General features: G+C 44.7%; 2 protein-coding genes across 3 annotated transcripts in view; one reads left to right on the top strand and one right to left on the bottom strand.

Annotated features, from left to right (window-relative positions):
- piezo1 (piezo-type mechanosensitive ion channel component 1) overlaps nt 1-12,133 on the top strand; it is a 74,728-nt gene extending 62,595 nt beyond the window's left edge. The window contains exons 33-50 of the mRNA XM_042330863.1: nt 100-272; nt 375-496; nt 3,303-3,476; nt 3,643-3,901; nt 4,350-4,538; nt 4,668-4,971; nt 5,097-5,220; nt 5,462-5,609; nt 5,883-6,097; nt 6,279-6,437; nt 6,576-6,723; nt 6,831-7,019; nt 7,218-7,310; nt 7,541-7,713; nt 7,831-7,953; nt 8,060-8,139; nt 10,230-10,428; nt 10,590-12,133. Coding sequence (XP_042186797.1) covers nt 100-272; nt 375-496; nt 3,303-3,476; nt 3,643-3,901; nt 4,350-4,538; nt 4,668-4,971; nt 5,097-5,220; nt 5,462-5,609; nt 5,883-6,097; nt 6,279-6,437; nt 6,576-6,723; nt 6,831-7,019; nt 7,218-7,310; nt 7,541-7,713; nt 7,831-7,953; nt 8,060-8,139; nt 10,230-10,428; nt 10,590-10,854 — 3,137 coding nt within the window. The 3' untranslated portion in view covers nt 10,855-12,133. The remainder of the gene's footprint in view (nt 1-99; nt 273-374; nt 497-3,302; nt 3,477-3,642; nt 3,902-4,349; nt 4,539-4,667; nt 4,972-5,096; nt 5,221-5,461; nt 5,610-5,882; nt 6,098-6,278; nt 6,438-6,575; nt 6,724-6,830; nt 7,020-7,217; nt 7,311-7,540; nt 7,714-7,830; nt 7,954-8,059; nt 8,140-10,229; nt 10,429-10,589) is intronic.
- ctu2 (cytosolic thiouridylase subunit 2 homolog (S. pombe)) lies at nt 11,894-18,851 on the bottom strand. 2 transcript variants are annotated; one of them, XM_024418761.2, is made up of 15 exons: nt 18,504-18,851; nt 18,282-18,356; nt 17,995-18,073; nt 17,854-17,913; nt 17,623-17,683; nt 17,390-17,499; nt 15,603-15,898; nt 15,328-15,463; nt 15,008-15,139; nt 14,803-14,894; nt 13,987-14,087; nt 13,598-13,796; nt 12,806-12,872; nt 12,643-12,695; nt 11,894-12,483 (listed from the first exon to the last, which is right to left on the bottom strand). In XM_024418761.2, exons 1-15 carry the CDS (start codon nt 18,557-18,559, stop codon nt 12,402-12,404), a joined length of 1,599 nt encoding a protein of 532 aa, XP_024274529.1. In that variant the 5' UTR covers nt 18,560-18,851; the 3' UTR covers nt 11,894-12,401. The 2 variants fall into 2 exon arrangements, 1 of the variants encoding a protein (XP_024274529.1); XR_006084709.1 differs by lacking the exon at nt 11,894-12,483 and having other exon boundaries at nt 12,806-13,796.
- Between the last annotated feature and the right edge of the window lie 16 nt (nt 18,852-18,867).

The following is an 18,867-nucleotide window of genomic DNA, read 5'->3' as shown; positions in this document are numbered from 1 at the left end:
TATTCCCAGTGTTTTATATAGTGCCATTTATTCATTAAGTTTCACACATTTTTTTTGTCTGTATGACCTAGTGCAATGTAATCTCATGCTGTGCTCCAGGGAAGGCAGACATCGTGCAGAGGATCCTGGACATCCTCATGTTGCTGTGGATCGTGTTCCTGGCCATGGTGGATGGCCTAACAGAGTGGCTCAACCTCATCACCAAGCAGTACGTGGACACCTCCACCGTGCTGTGCAACGAACGCTACCACCTCATACACAACGTCAGCCAGGTCAGTTATAAAGTACCTCCCACAAGCAGAAGTCATCTACTTCTAGTGGGCCACGGTCTCAGTATGACCAGTGATGGACCCTAACCCTGTAGTGTTTTACAGGGATCTCTGAGGGAGCCCATGGAGGATCAGCTGTCCCAGGGCAGCGAGAGCCCCACTATGGAGACCTGTCTGGGTGACATAGAGGGAGACATGGACCACGTGAATAGAACCAGTGCCACCAGGTTGGTAAAGGTGATGGCCCATTTAACCTATTGGGCACATTAATATTGAATATCTCTTTCGAGGGAGGAACAGAATAGAATTTAACAGAATTTATATGTCCTTTTCTTACTAGTTTGTAATCATCTACACCAGTGGTTCCCAAACTTTTATAGTCCCATACCCCTTCAAACATTCAACCTCCAGCTGCATGACCCCTCTAACACCAGGGTCAGCGCACTCTCAAATGTTGTTTTTTTGTAAGCCTGCTACACACACACTATACGATACATTTATTAAACATAAGAATGAGTTTTTGTCACAACCCGAGTCGTGGGAGGTGACAAAGAGCTCTTACAGGACCAGGGCACAAATAATAATATAATAATAATCAATCATTTGGGTCTTGATTTAGCCATCTTACATATAAAACCTTATTTGTTCATCGAAAATTGTGACTAACTCAGCACAGGTTAATGAGAAGGGTGTGCTTGAAAGGATGCACATAACTCTGCAATGTATTCCGTTGTCATGCTAGTGAGGGCCAAGAATCCACTCTCACATAGGTACGTGGTTGCAAAGGGCATCAGTCTCTTAACAGTGCGATTTGCCAAGGCAGGATACTCTGAGCACAGCCCAATCCAGAAATCTGGCAGTGGCTTCTGATTAAATTAAATTTTCACAGAACCGCTTGATGCAATTTCAATAACGCTCTCTTGTTCAGATATCGGTAAGTGGACTGGAGGCAGGGCATGAAACGAATCCAGTTGTTTGTGTCATCCGTTTCGGGAAAGTACCTGCGTAATTGCGCACCCAACTCACTCAGGTGCTTCGCTATATCACATTTCACATTGTCTGTAAGCTTGAGTTCATTTGCACACAAGAAATCATACAATGATGGAAAGACCTGCGTGTTGTCCTTGTTAATGCAGACAGATAAGAGCTCCAACTTCTTAATCATAGCCTCAATTTTATCCGCACATTGAATATAGTTGCGGAGAGTCCCTGTAATCCTAGATTCAGATCATTTAGGCGAGAAACAACATCACCCAGATAGTCATCATGTAAGTGGTCAGACAAGTAAAATCTTTAAGCTCGTCTCTCAATTCAAAACATCGTATCAATACTTTTCCCCTTGATAACCAGTGCACTTCTGTATGTTGTAAAAGCGTTACATGGTCGCTGTCCATATCATTGCATATTGCAGAAAATACACGAGAGTTCAGGGGCCTTGCTTTAACAAAGTTAACCATTTTCACTGTAGTTACCAAAACATCTTCAAGCTGTCAGGCATTCCCTTGGCGGCAAGAGCCTCTCAAGGGATGCTGCAGTGTACCCAAGTAGCATCAGGAGCAACTGCTTGCATGCGCGTTAACTCTCCACTATGTCTCCCTGTCATGGCTTTTGCATCATCAGTACAGATACCAACACATATTGACCACCAAAGCCCATTTGATGTCACAAAGCTGTCCAGTACTTTAAAAATATCCTCTCCAGTTGTCCTGGTTTCCAGTGGTTTGCAGAAGAGGATGTCTTCCTTAATTGACCCCCCCATAAACGTAACGGACAAATACCAGGAGCTGTGCCAGGCCCGCCTCGTCTGTTGACTCATCCAGTTATAACGCATAGAATTCACTGGCTTGTATGCTAAGCAGTATTTTTTGGGGGCCTTTTCCCCCGGCATTGTCCCAGCCATATCCATGGCAGCAGGAAGAATAAAGTCCTCCACAAAAGCCACTCAGTAGCTCACCATATAAGACGCTTCTAGCCCCTTTTTATTAATGGCATCTCTTCGGCTGCATCAGATTCACAATTGTCAGTGTCCATGCTAGCTGGGCTAACAACAAATGTAGAATTACCAATGCTAGCATTGGATGTGCTCGTGGAAGCAGAACAACTTGTGTTGTCGACAGGTGCAGGTGTAGTACTGCTGGTAGTAGCAGTACCACCAGTAGAGCTGGTATGTGTCTCTATGGACGTGGGCCTTACTTTTTGAACCATTTCTGAGCAAACTAAATGAGCAGCAGCTACGTTTGGCTACATACGGACTGTTGGTGGAATACCCACGAGAGAGTAACGGTTAATGTGATTGGATGTTAATTATTTGACTCGGCTACCTGTATTTGACATTGTGTTGTTATTTTGCTGAACACTAGATGGTTTGATTTTATTTTTGGCAGGGAAACGATGCTACTCAGGCGAGAGAAAAAAAACTCACCCAAATGTATAACCCCGTTGGAAAATATACATGGATTGTTTGAAACTGTGAAGAAAATAAACATTTAATTATTATTTTTATTTTTTAATGTTAATCACATTTTTATTTGGCGTAGCCCCGACGGCTTTGTGCGTACCCCAGTTTGGGAATACCTGATCTACACTGAACAAAAGTTTAAACGCAAAGTGTAAAATGTTGGTCCCATGTTTCATGAGCTGAAATAAAAGATCCCAGAAATGTTCCATGAGCACAAAAAGCTTCTCTCTCTCAAAGTTTGTGCACAAATTAGTTTACATCCCTGTCAGTGAGCATTTCTCCTTTGACAAGATAATCCATCCACATGACAGGTGTGGCATATCAAGAAGCTGATTTAACAGCATGGTCATTACACAGGTGCAACTTGTGCAGGGGACAATAAAATTAGCAGTTTTGTCACACAACACAATGCCACAAATTAGGGCCTAATACATTTATTTCAATTGACTGATTTCCTCATATAAACTGTAACTTTGTAAAATCTTTGAAATTGTTGCATGTTGCATTTATATATTTGTTCAGTATATAATTCAGTCAGTGTTAAGTGTTTTGCTTACCTGTGTGTTATGTTGTAGTGGGTTGGAGCTGGAGGAGCTGAGCGAGCGTGAGCTGAGCGAGCGTGAGCGTCACAGCGGCACCACCCTGTGTTGTTCAGAGCCCACTTTGGAGCTGCTGGGGGTGGAGCCAGAACCACAGCGCATAAGCCGCTACCGCCACTCCAGGACTGCCAGCGAGATGCTCACTGACCGGTACTGACATACACCTTACAATGTTCCCAGAAGATCTTTACAGTTGACTTGCTACAGACTCCAGCTTCAAGCCTGATCGACTCAAGACTGCCAACTGTTCCCCACGTGTGTATGTCCTGCGTGTATGAACTGTACTGACCCCAATGTCTCTATACCTCTAACTCAGGCAGTTCTTTGTGGAGGAGCTGGTCCAGTGTAGAGAGTTCTACTCCTCTCAGAACCGTCTGCTGAAGCTGCAGTTTGCCCTGTACAACCTCCTGGCTGCCAACTCAGAGCTGGTGTGCTACTTCATCATCGTGCTCAACAACATGGTGACGGCCTCTGTCATCTCAGTGGTGCTGCCCATCCTCATCTTCCTCTGGGCCATGCTGGCCGTGCCACGCCCCACCAAGAAGTTCTGGATGACCGCTATTGTCTATACTGAGGTGGGTCGTTGTTGGTTTGAAAATGTTGGTATCAAGACAGAGCTGGTTTATGGATTGTTATTGTTGCACCGATATAGTATGGTAGTGCACACCTATGCAAGCCTGTTGAGACATGGTGAGCGTCTGCACCTGTGCAATGCTTTCTTCTCCCTCCTCTTGCCTTCGTTGGCTAAAGTTGTGTAAACATGCGTAAGATGTGAAGTATGTCATGTGTAAGACTGTTTTTTTATTGAACACCTGGTGTAAACCAACGGTAGAAACCAAATTGCATTCCAGATTTCCAGGCCTAATTTAGGGCTTTATTCCACTCTGTTCCCGTTCCAGGCTGTTAGCTTTTACAAAAATAAATACAAATAACATTTAACAGATGGTCATGTATTAGATACGTTTCTTTATGTTAAACTATGTTTCCCTCTGCATTGTTCTGGTTGGTTCCGGTTCTACTCAGGTCATGGTGGTGGTAAAGTACCTGTTCCAGTTTGGTTTCTTCCCGTGGAACAGTGTATATGAGCTCACGCTGAACGAGGACAAGCCTTTCTTCCCACCTCGTATCCTGGGCCTGGAGAAGACGGATAACTACATCCGCTATGATCTGCTGCAGCTGCTGGCTCTCTTCTTCCATCGCTCACTGCTACAGGTATACCAGCCCACCATTGAACTCTCAGCCGTGACTCTGTTGGCCTTGGCATTCATAATCATACGTTTTTACCACAAGATTTGGATTCAATACTCATAACGGTTTTGTTTCTTCACTGTCTCTCACCAGCGGTATGGCCTGTGGGACCAGGAATGTGCTCTGGAGGAGAAGCCCTCGCGGCCATCAAAGGAGGCCAACAAGAAGGAGGGAGGAGAAGGGGTGGAGGTCCTTGTCCATCCCAGCCCAGGACCCAGCCTCATGGACCTGGAGGAACTCATACCGGACAAGAACCAAAAGGACGAACCAGAGCCTGAACCAGAGCCCAGCACCAGCGTAGCCCCTACCCCAGAGCCACCCCCCAGCCTGCCTGTGGAGGGACCCAAGAAGAAAGGCAGCATCATGCGCTTCCGCAAGAAAAAACAACTAAGCAAAGGTGAGTTAAAGAAACTAGCAGTAGAAGGGAGAATGAAGACGTTCATGAATTAAGGGCTTGTGTGTCCTTATGACTGCCCTCCTCTGAGTTACAGTGAAATGATTTGTATTCTGTTTGTATCCTAGAAGCCTTAGATATCAAGGCTGAGAAGAAGGAGCAGAAGAAGAAACAGAAGGGTAAGCGTAGAGAGGCAGCCAGTAAGAAGCTGATAGCAGTGGGAGAGAAGATCAAGCACTTCACCATCACCACGTAAGTACACAGAAGTCACTCACTGGAGAGCGCGTCAGACAATACAGACGTCACACAATTACATAACAAGTGGATTCTATCATGTTATTATTGTTTGTAAATCATTCTGTGGGGATTGATTTGCATTTAGAAGTGTAGTTGGTTGTGACACGATTACTGTGCTGTACGAATCAGTGGACCTCTATAATCTTGCCGTATTTGGGCATGAGACGGTGATTTGATTTCCCAATCCTCTTTGTAGTGTGCGGGATGTCTACAAGCCTTGTCACGAATTCATCAGTGACATTTTACATGCGCCATACCGTGCTGCCACTGATGTCTACGCCCTCATGTTCCTCACTGACGTGGTGGATTTCATCATCATTGTCTTCGGGTTCTGGGCCTTTGGAGTGAGTACTGTTTACATGACTGCAATGAAATTCACTTTGTGTACGAGGTCACTCTTGGCCCACAACCTATTCCTATACCTGCGCCGGCAAAATCTCTCAAACTTTTCAAACCTCTCAAAACAATTCCGATATTGTATTACTCATTGTTGCGTCACCACCTACATGTTATTCCGATTGAAACCATCAACACGCCATCTTTAGAAGCTCTGTGCTTGGTCATAGGACACTATAACAGCATTCTGTGGACTTAACGGTTCGCCCGTTGTGCCTCAGAAACACTCGGCCGCAGCAGACATTGCCTCCACGCTGTCAGAGGACCAGGTGCCCGAGGCCTTCCTGGTAATGCTGCTCATCCAGTTCAGCACCATGATCATCGACCGAGCCCTCTACCTCCGCAAGACCGTCCTGGGCAAGCTCATCTTCCAGATCATCCTGGTGTTCGGCATCCATCTCTGGATGTTCTTCATCCTGCCTGCTGTCACTGAGAGGTGAGGAAGAGGAAGGTGTGTCCGCAGAGTGATGCACCTCATTACATCTGGTCTATTTAATCACCCTTAGGACGATATGTTTGTCTATCTTCGTGATGTTCGACAGTCCTTAAGCGCTGTGCCGATTGCATCATATCTCTGAGGTGTGTACTGAGGTGTCTCCCTCTCTCTGTCCTCTCAGGATGTTCAGTCAAAACTCGGTGGCTCAGCTCTGGTACTTCTTCAAGTGTATCTACTTTGCCCTATCGGCCTATCAGATCCGCTGTGGCTACCCCACCCGGATCCTGGGCAACTTCCTCACTAAGAAGTTCAACCACCTCAACCTCTTCCTCTTCCAAGGGTGAGTCTGTCCATTCATAATCTCCTACTCTGCCACACCATATAATATGTTTGTGTCAGGGAGTCTCCCTGTTCAGGGAGGTGATGGGATGAGGTTGGGTATTGGTACAGGGTGATATTGTCTGTCTGTCTGTCTCAGGTTCCGCTTGGTGCCTTTCCTGGTGGAGCTCCGGGCAGTGATGGACTGGGTGTGGACTGACACCACTCTGTCCCTCTCCAACTGGATGTGTGTGGAAGACATCTACGCCAACATCTTCATCATCAAGTGCAGCCGTGAGACAGAGAAGGTACAAAGACCTCTAGGTTACAAATGCAGTTGATAAAATCCCTTGCCATCTGTTGTAGTATGTGATTAGGCCAGCGGTTTTTACAGCTGGTTCCTCTTCATCTGCAGAAATACCCTCAGCCCAAAGGCCAGAAGAAGAAGAAGATAGTGAAGTATGGGATGGGAGGACTCATCATCTTCTTCCTCATCTGCATCATCTGGTTCCCGCTGCTCTTCATCTCATTGGTCAGATCGGTTGTGGGCGTGGTCAATCACCCTGTGGATGTCACAGTGACCGTCAAGCTAGGAGGATATGAGGTAATTACTGGGGGGAATTATAGTGAGCACAGTTTACACTCTAAGGGCAGCAAACCCATACTGCCCATGGTCATGTTCAACAGCAAGTCTAGTCCAGCACTAAAAAGCAAGCAATGGAGAATCTATGGAAGATACATTTGATATGTGCTCATGTTAGAGTTGTTGTACTGAAACGTGAACCGTTGTCCCTCTCCATAGCCCTTGTTCACCATGAGTGTCCAGCAGCAGTCCATTCAGTCCTTCACTGAGGAGGACTACAACAAACTCACCACCAACTTCTATGACAATGCTGTACGTAATAATACCTCCAACTCTACTGTAAAGAGCTCAACTAATTTCCTTCCCTCGGGCGCCCTGTTTTAGAGTATAATTAAACAAATTGTGTACAACTGTGTGACTGTGAGTAAGTGATCCCTGTTGGATGATGAATACTGCAAACATGGACTTGAGCTCTGCTGCTCTCTATTTGCCTCTGCGGTAGGCAGTTGTAACTTCTGACTGTCTGTGTGTGTCCCCTGCAGAGGGCTATGCAGTTCATCACCCTCTACAGCTATGAGGACATAGTGACAGCTAAGATCGAGGGCAGCTCAGGGTCAGTGTGGAGGATCAGCCCACCCAGTCGACAGGAGGTGGTCAAGGAGCTGCTGGGCAGCCCTGTGGACATGACCCTACGCCTGGCCTGGACCTTCCAGAGGTCAGCTGGGTGTGGTGTGTGTGTGTGTGCACGGGTGTGTGTGCACCTGTATGTGTATGCACCTGTTTGTGTGTGGTTTTCTATATTTCAGATATTTTTGTCTGTCTCTTTCTTCAGGGACCTTGGCAAGGGTGGCACTGTGGAGCACACATCTGACAAGTACTCCATCGATCTGGATCCAGGCAACCCGGTCAGAGCAGACCTGGCTTCACTGCTAGTGGGGAACCGCACAGACCCTGTGTATGTTCTGCTCTCCGTTCAAAGTCAAATGTAGTATTTACATTTCTGTTGTTTGAAATCCTGTCCTGAATTCTGTTTGACATGATCTGTACTGTTTTTTTATCAGACGTGTGCCTCACATGTTCCCCAACTATATCCGAGCACCGAACGGAGCCGAGGCCAAACCAGTCGACCAGCTGTATGAAGGTCAGAGCGGGTTTTATGTATAAACATCCTTCTTGCCATACAGTACTTGAAATATAGACGGGTTAGCTGACAACGTCATGAAAACGATGCACACGCTTCAAAGGGGCAGAAGGCAGTGTGTTGTGGTTCTGGATGGCCAGATACCTAGCAACAATGACAAGAAACTGCCCTGTGGTGAATCGTAAGTGGCTTGTTTCAGCTTGTTTGATATTGTTCTTGATACCATGTCATGTTTTGTCTGATGTCAACTAATATGGCAAAACTTTGCTAGCTGTGACGACTTATTTGACAGACAAGTGCTCATTGTTCAGCTTTCTTTCTTTTTTCAATAAACATTGGAGGCGATATACAGTGCCTTGCGAAAGTATTCGGCCCCCTTGAACTTTGCGACCTTTTGCCACATTTCAAGCTTCAAACATAAAGATATAAAACTGTATTTTTTGTGAAGAATCAACAACAAGTGGGACACAAACATGAAGTGGAACGACATTTATTGGATATTTCAAACTTTTTTAACAAATCAAAAACTGAAAAATTGGGCGTGCAAAATTATTCAGCCCCCTTAAGTTAATACTTTGTAGCGCCACCTTTTGCTGCGATTACAGCTGTAAGTCGCTTGGGGTATGTCTCTATCAGTTTTGCACATGGAGAGACTGACATTTTTTCCCATTCCTCCTTGCAAAACAGCTCGAGCTCAGTGAGGTTGGATGGAGAGCATTTGTGAACAGCAGTTTTCAGTTCTTTCCACAGATTCTCGATTGGATTCAGGTCTGGACTTTGACTTGGCCATTCTAACACCTGGATATGTTTATTTTTGAACCATTCCATTGTAGATTTTGCTTTATGTTTTGGATCATTGTCTTGTTGGAAGACAAATCTCCGTCCCAGTCTCAGGTCTTTTGCAGACTCCATCAGGTTTTCTTCCAGAATGGTCCTGTATTTGGCTCCATCCATCTTCCCATCAATTTTAACCATCTTCCCTGTCCCTGCTGAAGAAAAGCAGGCCCAAACCATGATGCTGCCACCACCATGTTTGACAGTGGGGATGGTGTGTTCAGGGTGATGAGCTGTGTTGCTTTTACACCAAACATAACGTTTTGCATTGTTGCCAAAAAGTTCAATTTTGGTTTCATCTGACCAGAGCACCTTCTTCCACATGTTTGGTGTGTCTCCCAGGTGGCTTGTGGCAAACTTTAAACGACACTTTTTATGGATATCTTTAAGAAATGGCTTTCTTCTTGCCACTGTTCCATAAAGGCCAGATTTGTGCAATATACGACTGATTGTTGTCCAATGGACAAAGTCTCCCACCTCAGCTGTAGATCTCTGCAGTTCATCCAGAGTGATCATGGGCCTCTTGGCTGCATCTCTGATCAGTCTTCTCCTTGTATGAGCTGAAAGTTTAGAGGGACGGCCAGGTCTTGGTAGATTTGCAGTGGTCTGATACTCCTTCCATTTCAATATTATCGCTTGCACAGTGCTCCTTGGGATGTTTAAAGCTTGGGAAATCTTTTTGTATCCAAATCCAGCTTTAAACATCTTCACAACAGTATCTCGGACCTGCCTGGTGTGTTCCTTGTTCTTCATGATGCTCTCTGCGCTTTTAACAGACCTCTGAGACTATCACAGTGCAGGTGCATTTATACGGAGACTTGATTACACACAGGTGGATTGTATTTATCATCATTAGTCATTTAGGTCAACATTGGATCATTCAGAGATCCTCACTGAACTTCTGGAGAGAGTTTGCTGCACTGAAAGTAAAGGGGCTGAATAATTTTGCACGCCCAATTTTTCAGTTTTTGATTTGTTAAAAAAGTTTGAAATATCCAATAAATGTTGTTCCACTGTTTGAAGCCTGAAATGTGGCAAAAGGTCGCAAAGTTCAAGGGGGCCGAATTCTTTCGCAAGGCACTGTATATAGTTGACATGGTGTCAACAATCTAAGCCAACTCCGTCTGTTTTGCCCCATAGTTGCGCACGCATCGGTTATGTTACTAGACAACCAACCCGTCTATAAGGAAGCTCAAAGCTGAAACATAGGCAGTCAGTCTGTGTTACTGTCTCTCTGACACCATGTTATGTTGCAGGTGACGAGGAGGGCTACCAGGATGTAACACTGTCTCTGATGAGGGACCGCTCTCTGAACAGCACCCGTGGGGCCCAGGAGTGGTGGGACATCAGCATCGCCGACTGTCCTCCGTCCACAGGGGCCTGCGGCGTCCTGCCCATGGTCATCTTCAACGACAAAGTCAGCCCCCCCAGCCTAGGTTTCCTGGCAGGATATGGGTAAGGATCTGTGCCTACCGGTCTTCTCAATGGTAGCCAAGTCCAGCTAATCTAATACACTAGATTTACATTCAAACTATTGAGTGGGAAATTACTGTATTTTGAATAGAAGAGAGGTCTATGTTCAATTATGCTCAGTCTACACTTGTTCTCCGTTGCAGGATCATGGGTCTGTACGTGTCTGTGGTGCTGGTGATCGGGAAGTTTGTGAGGGGCTTCTTCAGTGAGATCTCGCACTCCATTATGTTTGAGGAGCTGCCCTGTGTTAACCGTATCCTCAAGCTGTGCACAGACATCTTCCTGGTCAGGGAGACAGGAGAGCTAGAGCTGGAAGAGGAGCTCTACTCCAAACTCATCTTCCTCTACCGCTCACCAGAGACTATGATTAAGTGGACAAGAGACAAGCTATCAAGTGACAATCGCTAGCCCCCCTCCCCCCAGCTGTCCTGTCCCATCCAGAGCACCCCTGGTTGGGGCTGTCTCACACACAGGGGTGCCTCTACCTGGTCTTCTTCTAAAAGACCCAATGCTAGCTCCAGTGGGTCTAGTTTCACTGTGCACTAACCCCTTCTCTTAACCAGGGGGAAAGGGATGTTTTGTCTGTTTCTGTACACTAAAGAGTGCTATTTGCCTCTGCTGGTGGGCTGTACTGAGAAGACAGTGAGCCAGAGGCTGTGTGACGGCCAAGGGTCTGTTCCAGTGCCTGTCCCCTGGTTATGGAAGGGTTGGCTAGGCCTCTCCAATCAGAAGGGCAGGTTAGATGCTTTGCACTTTGCCCACAGACAAAAGCCAGGCTCCTCTTGTCTTATTGCCTGTGTTCCAACAGAAAGATCGGCTTCTGAATGAGGTGTGATGGCCGGCTCGACCTACAGACACTACCCCTTAATGAAGAGCCAGGCCACCAGACAGGTCAGAGGCTGGATCCTCACTACGCTGACCAGCACAGTGTGGACTAATGCAGCGCCAAAGGGGCCAATTTGAGAGAAAAAGGACCCAAAGTAGGGTGTTTGTATCTAATCAAAACATTATTAGATCATATTCAGCCAAATCTCTGAATCTTACTCAAACTGTTTACAAATTGAAACACTTCAGTTGGGAGGAAAGCTAACTTTGTACATTGCAACAAGTTACAGGCTTATTGATGGCAAGACTTGAATCTTACATTTTTTTTACAAGTGTAAAATGTATTGTGGTTAAATGAGAGTATAGCGACACTGTACAGAGTAAAGACTGAAGCATACAAAATGTCTCCATGCTGGACTAACGCATAAGGCAACATTAGCCCCATTTCTAGAAAATGTTGTGCTAGAGTAGTTCGACAAATTGTGACTCTATACAGGAAACACATCTACCATTGTGCCTTAAATCTTTTTTTCTGAATTGTTACAATATGGTTCAACCATTGCTTGAGTAGTTGCCAATATGCATAAATCTATATGCAAAAACGTAAAACCAAAACCTTTACTAACTTTAATAAACATGTGTTTTACTTTATTGCCATGTTTGCTCTCATTTTCAGAGAACCTGTGTGATGCTGATGGGAGTTCTAATGTAGAACCATGTAGGTTGTTGCTATGGGATCTCTGTTGTGGAAGAATAATCATTTCTATTTCCAATATAATGTGATTCAGCTCCTAAACCAATGAAAATATTGTTCATCTGTACAAATAAATGATCCTTCTCATTCCTGACATGGAAAAACAAATTGTTTCAGCATCATATATTCAATTCGTTAGTTAGACCTGAATCAATGTTAGATTCACCACCAAGCAGTGCCTTGTACAAATCATTTTGTGTGCAGTTAAGATTGATTTAAACTGTCTATAGTTGTCTTATAGACAAATAATTAATAAACTGACTGAAAATAAATAAGAAAAGCAATTGGTATTCGTTTATATTGTGACAAACAGCCTTGGCTGTAGAGTTGCCAAGGGAACAGTGTCACTGCAGTGCCGATGGACAGTGTCCAGTCACTATGACCCATTGACCCTCGGGATGGCTTCATCCTCTTCCTCATCTAGCAGGAACTCACTGATCTCCTCCCTCATCTGAGACCTAGACAAGTCCATAAAGAGAAGTAACAAGGTAAATAGAAGGATGTGCAATTCTACTGGTAATAACTCAATATTCTATGCAGACATTACGGGGAAATTAAAAATAGCTATTTCACAAGTTTTTCTTGTTTTTGAGTAAAGAATGTAGTTTTAATCTCACCTTCTCCTCTCAGCCTCTGACAGTATGTACTGGGGAAGGGCATCTAATGCAGTCTGTAGAACAGAGAAAGGCCATGGTTCACATTGTCCTGCTGTAGTCTTTGTAAAGATGATCTTGGTCATGTTTAGGAGTAATGTGAAGTGATGAATGTCCTTTCCCTTACCATGTCTTTGATGGTCAGTCTACAACTGTAACACAACAGGCTTTTAAGATCCACTGTCTCTGGCTCCCTGAAAGAACACACACAGTATTCTATTCATTCAATAGGATCAACATCCCAAATTAAACACAGCCTCTTATTGTACAAGCTGTTGCTTGGCACTTCACCCTAAAATGTAAACACGTGAATATACACAGAGTGTTCAAAAGATGAACAACACCTGCTCTTTCCATGACTGACTGACTGAACAGGTGAAAGCTACGAACCCTTAATGGTGTCACTTGTTAAATCCACTTCAATCAGTGGAGATGAAGGGGAGGAGACAGGTTAAAGAAGGATTTTTAAGCCTTGAGACAATTTAGACATGTGTTGTGTATGTGTGCCATTCAAAGGCTGAATGGGCACGACTAGATTTCAGTGCCTTTGAACGGGGTATGGTAGTAGGTGCCAGGCGCAACGGTGTCAAGAACTGCACCGCTGCTGGGTTCTAACTGAACAGTTCCCCGTGTGGATCAAGAATGGTCCACCACCCAAAGGACATCCAGGCAACTTGACAACTGTGGGAAGCATTGGAGTCAACATGGGCCAGCATCCCTGTGGAACGCTTTCGACACCTTGTAGAGTCCATGCCCCCGACAAAGTGAGGCTGTTCTGAGGGCAAAAGGGGGAGGGGTGCAACGCAATATTAGGAAGGTGTTATTGTTTTGTACACTCAGTGTACATAATCCAGCTGTACAGTAATGCAAACATTGGAGACGTATACATTGGGGACAGGAGACATGAATGCCTACTGACTTAGCAGAGGAGCAGCAGCCCCCATCTCCAGTCTCACACCCCTGACTCTGGCCCCCTCCAGAGGAGTGTCCCTGGCCTGCCGAGGAGGCTGGAGGCGACCCTGGAGCTGCTGTTGTACCAGGGGTGAACTCAGGGCCTGGGCCCCGCCTCTGAGACAGCTGCTCTGAGATCAGTGTGGCCTGGTAGGCAGAGAACTCCTCTACAGTACAGGGGGAGGCAGAGAGAGGGGGGGATAGGTAGAGATAAGAGATATTTACGTGATTAGGGTATTACAATTTAAATGAAAAATACAACTCGTTTCAGGACAAAATGACGTGTATTTTTATTTAGTGAGTACAGTCCATTTCCGTGATGTGATGCCATCTTAGTACATTGGCAGTGTGACTCACCTAGTTTAGTGTCCAAGGCACAGACACACAGTAGGCACTTAGCAGAGAGTTGTGTGTTGGTATTCTGAGGGGGACATGCTGTGTGGAGCTTCTCACTGGTCCTGGAGGACAACCATCACAGGTGTTCAATACCAAAATCCTCAAACATTATCAACAGCTTTCTTCACACGGGTCTAGATGCATAACAGGCTCACTTAAGATTGATATAGTATCCTTCTTTTAACAAAATCCCCTTTCAACTGTTGGCTCCACTTTTCTGGTCTCTGTTATTTACTTAACAAATAAGGAACACGCAAAACGTGCACTTATAAATCATAACAATTTTGATCAAAATAGAGCTGTAGACAGAAGTCAAAGATCAAACATACAACTGGTGTCTCTCCTGAGTTCTGCCCCAAACAAAAGGATCTCCTATGTCAAAACCTGAATGTGCAGCTCAAAGAACAAGTTATTCTCAACACAAGGTTTCTGAGAACCTGTCTCAGCAGTATGCAAATCTGCCCTTGTTTCAGAGAAAAACAGACGCTGTCTCTCTGTGTCTCGCTATCCCCCTCGGTCCCTTCTCTCACAGACGCCGGGCTGTGGGTTTTGGCAGAGACACAGACCAAGGCCTCAATATTCAGCTATACAGTGAGCATAAGTACAATGGCACGTAAGCAAACTAATAACAACAATCAATGGTGGGGTTCTTTAGAAGACCCCCAAAAATCTACTTTAACCCTACACAACCACTATTTTCTTTACAAATACTGCACCATATAGAAGTCGCTCTTACAACTGGTTCCTAGTGTGCCTTCTTGTGCTACCCATCCTCACCTGTAGATTGTGCTGACAGTAGAGGGGAAGTCCGTCTGGAGTTTGGTGACAAAGCTCTCTGTCAAGCGCTGGATGCTGGCCTTGTCTTGTGCCTGGAAGAGGCGGTGAGGAAAACTCTTAAAATACTCTTGAGAAAAATACTGGCTGGGCACACAGTGCCACCCTGGATAACAATGGTAGTAATCAGAACACAGCCGACTCTCACCTTAGAGTCCAGGCCAGGGATGAAGACCGAGGGGATGTCAAACATTCTGTTGTAATAGGCTATTTCTTTAGAGGAGTAGTCCCTCATGGGTCTGACAATGACCACGTCTCCGTGGCGAGGATCTGAGAAGCCCTGTGAACATAGCAACATTTCAAAATGACACAGCTGCTGCTGCCAGAGCTCAATACACAATGTATGCCTACGTGGGGTAATGCTACATTGATGCTTTCGAACGGTACTTTAAATATTGCAACGGAGGGGCATAAACATCATGTTCACTATTTTACAGCTGAAAGAGGGGAGGTCTTTTTCCCCCTCACCGTGTCCGTTGCCAGCGATGCCCCTCGCCCCAGAGAGATGTTGCTGAGCAGTTTGATGGCCAGGCGGGAGCAGCTGTCCCCCATCATCACCTTGGTGTAGCCCTGCGTCCTCGCTGTGTGGAGAATCAGGTGCTGCCTGGACAAAGGCACACGTTACACCTGTCAGAAATGGCCTTTACACAAACTAGACCTTCAGAAGCATTTCATACATGTTCATCCCCCATATGCTTGGATGTGTAAATGGCATGTCTCAGAGATACTGTCTAATCTCTCACCTCAGTGTATGTAGCAAATCCTCTTTGGCTGTCGGCGTCCTCACAGAGGCAAACAGTCTCTTAAGGGCTTGGGTGTGTTCAGGGGTGATGGGGCTGGTTACTCCATTCTGGACCTCCTGCATGCTCAGATTGGACAGGTGACTCTGGGCATTCTCCACAGAGAGGTCTGGGTGCTGGTTCTGGTTCTTCCTGGTCGGGATTAAGTGGTCCACAGCAGCTTTATAACTCGACCCAGTCGGAGGTTTTCCCGTTGCCGAGGATCCTGCCTCTAGCACGGAGCTGGGGAGACTGAGTACCTGAAACACCATGGGAAGTGAAAGACAATAAGACGTGATGGTGCAACCATATGTTCTAAATCAGTGGTTCCCAAACTTGTTATAGTCTCGTACCCCTTCAAAACATTCAACCTCCAGCTGCGTACCCCCTCTAGCACCAGGGTCAGCGCACTCTCAAATCATTGTACGCCTCCCACACACACACTATACGATACATTTATTATACATAAGAATGAGCATGAGTTTGTCACAACCCGGTTCGTGGGAAGTGACAAAGAGCTCTTACAACTGCTTGCACGCTCGTTACCTCTCCACTATGTGTCATGGCTTTTGCGCCATCAGTACAGATACCAACATGAGCAGCAGCTACGTTTGGCTACATACGGACCGTTAGTGGAATTCCCGTGAGAGAGTAACGGTTAATGTGATTGGATGTTAACTATTTGACTAGGCTGTCTGTCTGTATTTGACATTGTGCCGTTATTTCGCTGAACACTAGATGGTTTAATTTTATTTTTGGCAGTGAAACAAGGCTACTCAGGCGAGGGAGAAAAAAAAACACCCAAATGTATAGCCCTGTTGGAAAATATACATGGACTTTTTTTTACAAAACAAAACAAAAAACTTGGGGAATACCTGCTCTAAATAATGACAAGCTATAATATAGTGCCTTTGGAAAGTATTCAGCCCCCTTGACTTTTTATGTTACAGCCTTAATCTAAAATTGATTGAATCGTTTTTTCTTTTCTTCTCATCAATCTACACACAATACCCCATAATATGACAAAGCGAAAATAGGCTTTGAAGTTTTTGCAAATGTATATATATATTAAAAAAAACTGAAATATTACATTTACATAAGTATTCAGACCCTTTACTCAGTACTTTGTTTAAGCACCTTTGGCAGTGATTTACAGCAGAGTCTTCTTGGGTATGATGCTACAAGCTTGGCACACCTGTATTTGGGGAGTTTCTCCCATTCTTCTCTGCAGATCCTCTCAAGCTCTGTCAGGTTGGATGGGGAGAGTCGCTACACAGCTATTTTCAAGTCTCTCCAGAGATGTTAGATTGGGTTCAAGTCTGGGCTCTGGCTCGGCCACCTAAGGACATTCAGAGACTTGTCCCGAAACCACTCCTGTGTTGTCTTGGCTGTGATTGCTGAGGATTTTTAATTTTTTTTACACATTTTTGAATTTAAAATTTTTATTTTTTTATTTCACCTTTATTTAACCAGGTAGGATAGTTGAGAACAAGTTCTCATTTGCAACTGCGACCTGGCCAAGATAAAGCATAGCAGTGTGAACAGACAACACAGAGTTACACATGGAGTAAACAATTATAAGGCTCTAACGTAACAAAATGTGGAAAACGTCAAGGTGTCTGAATACTTTCCGAAGGCACTGTACATATTTAATTCCGGTACATATTTAATTCCCATGATCAAAGCTCAGTCTCACATCCTAGACAGAAGTACAAAAAAAAAAAATCCTGACCCATCTTTTGGCAGCTCACCTGCTCCAGGTGGACTATGTGGTAATGGTAATTAGTGGCTCTGAAAACTGACTCCAGTTGAGCCACTGCCCTCTTCCGCTCTTCCATGCTTTGACCACTGGCACCGCCCTCTGTCAAGATACAGTAATAGACCATCATCACACATGAGCTAGTCTAATGGGCCAGAACCACCTGCTAAGTGACAAAATAAAAATGTTTTTGCCAAAGAGCAGCGATGATCATCTGTGCATTACCATCTATGTAGATAATTCCGGGGACAAATCTCAACTTCTTGGGTGCGTCTCGACTCAAACCCTGAAAGAAGAAAATGGTTAATTTGCACTCAAAAAACAAAAACCATTTGAAACCCTTAATAATTTGAAGACACTGTTAATGAGTTACATCTAAAATGTCAGCCCTGTGATATTTCAGTAATTGCAACATACAGTGGGACTACACATCTAGGAAGACATTGACCCAACTACCTCTTGAACCTGTGACAGCATGGAGCTAGAGGCTGGCCCTCCAGACACTGCAAGAAGAACCTACAATAGAGAAACAATGCCAACTCAGTTGTTTGATTTATGTAAGACGTTACAAACATGTTAGAGATGGATATTCAATACCTTCTCTCCAGGGAAAATGACCCGGTTCTTTCCCAGCATGGCCCGGAACTTGTGTATGAAGTACTCCTTGAAGCAGCCCCTGGCCAGAAGACATACCCAAATAAATGCATTACTTTTCAGCTTGGGTAGCTTAGCTACAAAGAGCATATGTGCTGACAATGAGAGCAAAAAATGCACAACTAAGTATAAATTAGCACTAATTTTTGCAGTACATTCTGTGGGATCAGTTCTTGAGACAAATACATCTAGTTTGTGATAATTTAACTTATTTTTGCAAGTAACGTTACCTGCAAAATGCATCTCCAGCTCGGATGATCAATACAGTTGTATTTTCTTTGCATTTGACACACTTCTTGGAGACACTGCGATAAAAAAAAATATTGTGAGCAGTTGGAAGCAGTTGCTACAGCAGACAAAACTTTAAATAGCTACGCTAAGGTTAGCTACATTAGCTTGACTGCAGCTAAAGCAACTGGGTAATCTAGCTGTTAAATGGGCAAATAATTTACCGTGGGGTCACTCTGTGATCTAGCTGTCCATTGTATTCCTCATCAACCTGGCACATGGTCGAGTTGAGCGAGTTAGCAAGCTATGTGGAGCTCTAATTTATTGTAGCTTGCTAGCTAACAATTGCAGAATGTGGTTGTAACAGAGTTTTCGGTTCAAGCTTGCCTGCGAGCCAGTTAAAACTATGTGAGCAGATACCAGAGTTTTTCGAAACTCTATTTAGCAAAAGAAATTCATTAGATTCGTTTAGCTATTTCGAGATGTATTTAATTCAGCCTATTTCTTATAGCTGTTAAAAGGCTCGTGCTGGAATAACAACATAGCGCATTTTGATGACGTAATAGATTATTTCCATAGTCATGTGAA

Source organism: Oncorhynchus tshawytscha, linkage group LG12 (assembly GCF_018296145.1).
Source record: "Oncorhynchus tshawytscha isolate Ot180627B linkage group LG12, Otsh_v2.0, whole genome shotgun sequence".
NCBI classification, from domain to species: Eukaryota; Metazoa; Chordata; class Actinopteri; order Salmoniformes; family Salmonidae; genus Oncorhynchus; species Oncorhynchus tshawytscha.
Note: the sequence above shows the minus strand (reverse complement) of the source record. Positions and strands in the feature narration are given on the sequence as shown.

What these genes read in the sequence shown, in the direction of transcription:
- ctu2 (XM_024418761.2), bottom strand. Translation starts at nt 18,559, where the DNA reads ATGTGCCAGGTTGATGAGGAATACAATGGACAGCTAGATCACAGAGTG. An exon ending in ACTGTCAGCACAATCTACAG is followed by an intron (nt 14,088 to 14,802) that starts GTGAGGATGGGT and finishes GTTGTCCTCCAG; the next exon opens with GACCAGTGAGAAGCTCCACA. An exon ending in TCAGAGGCTGAGAGGAGAAG is followed by an intron (nt 12,484 to 12,642) that starts GTGAGATTAAAA and finishes GGACTTGTCTAG; the next exon opens with GTCTCAGATGAGGGAGGAGA.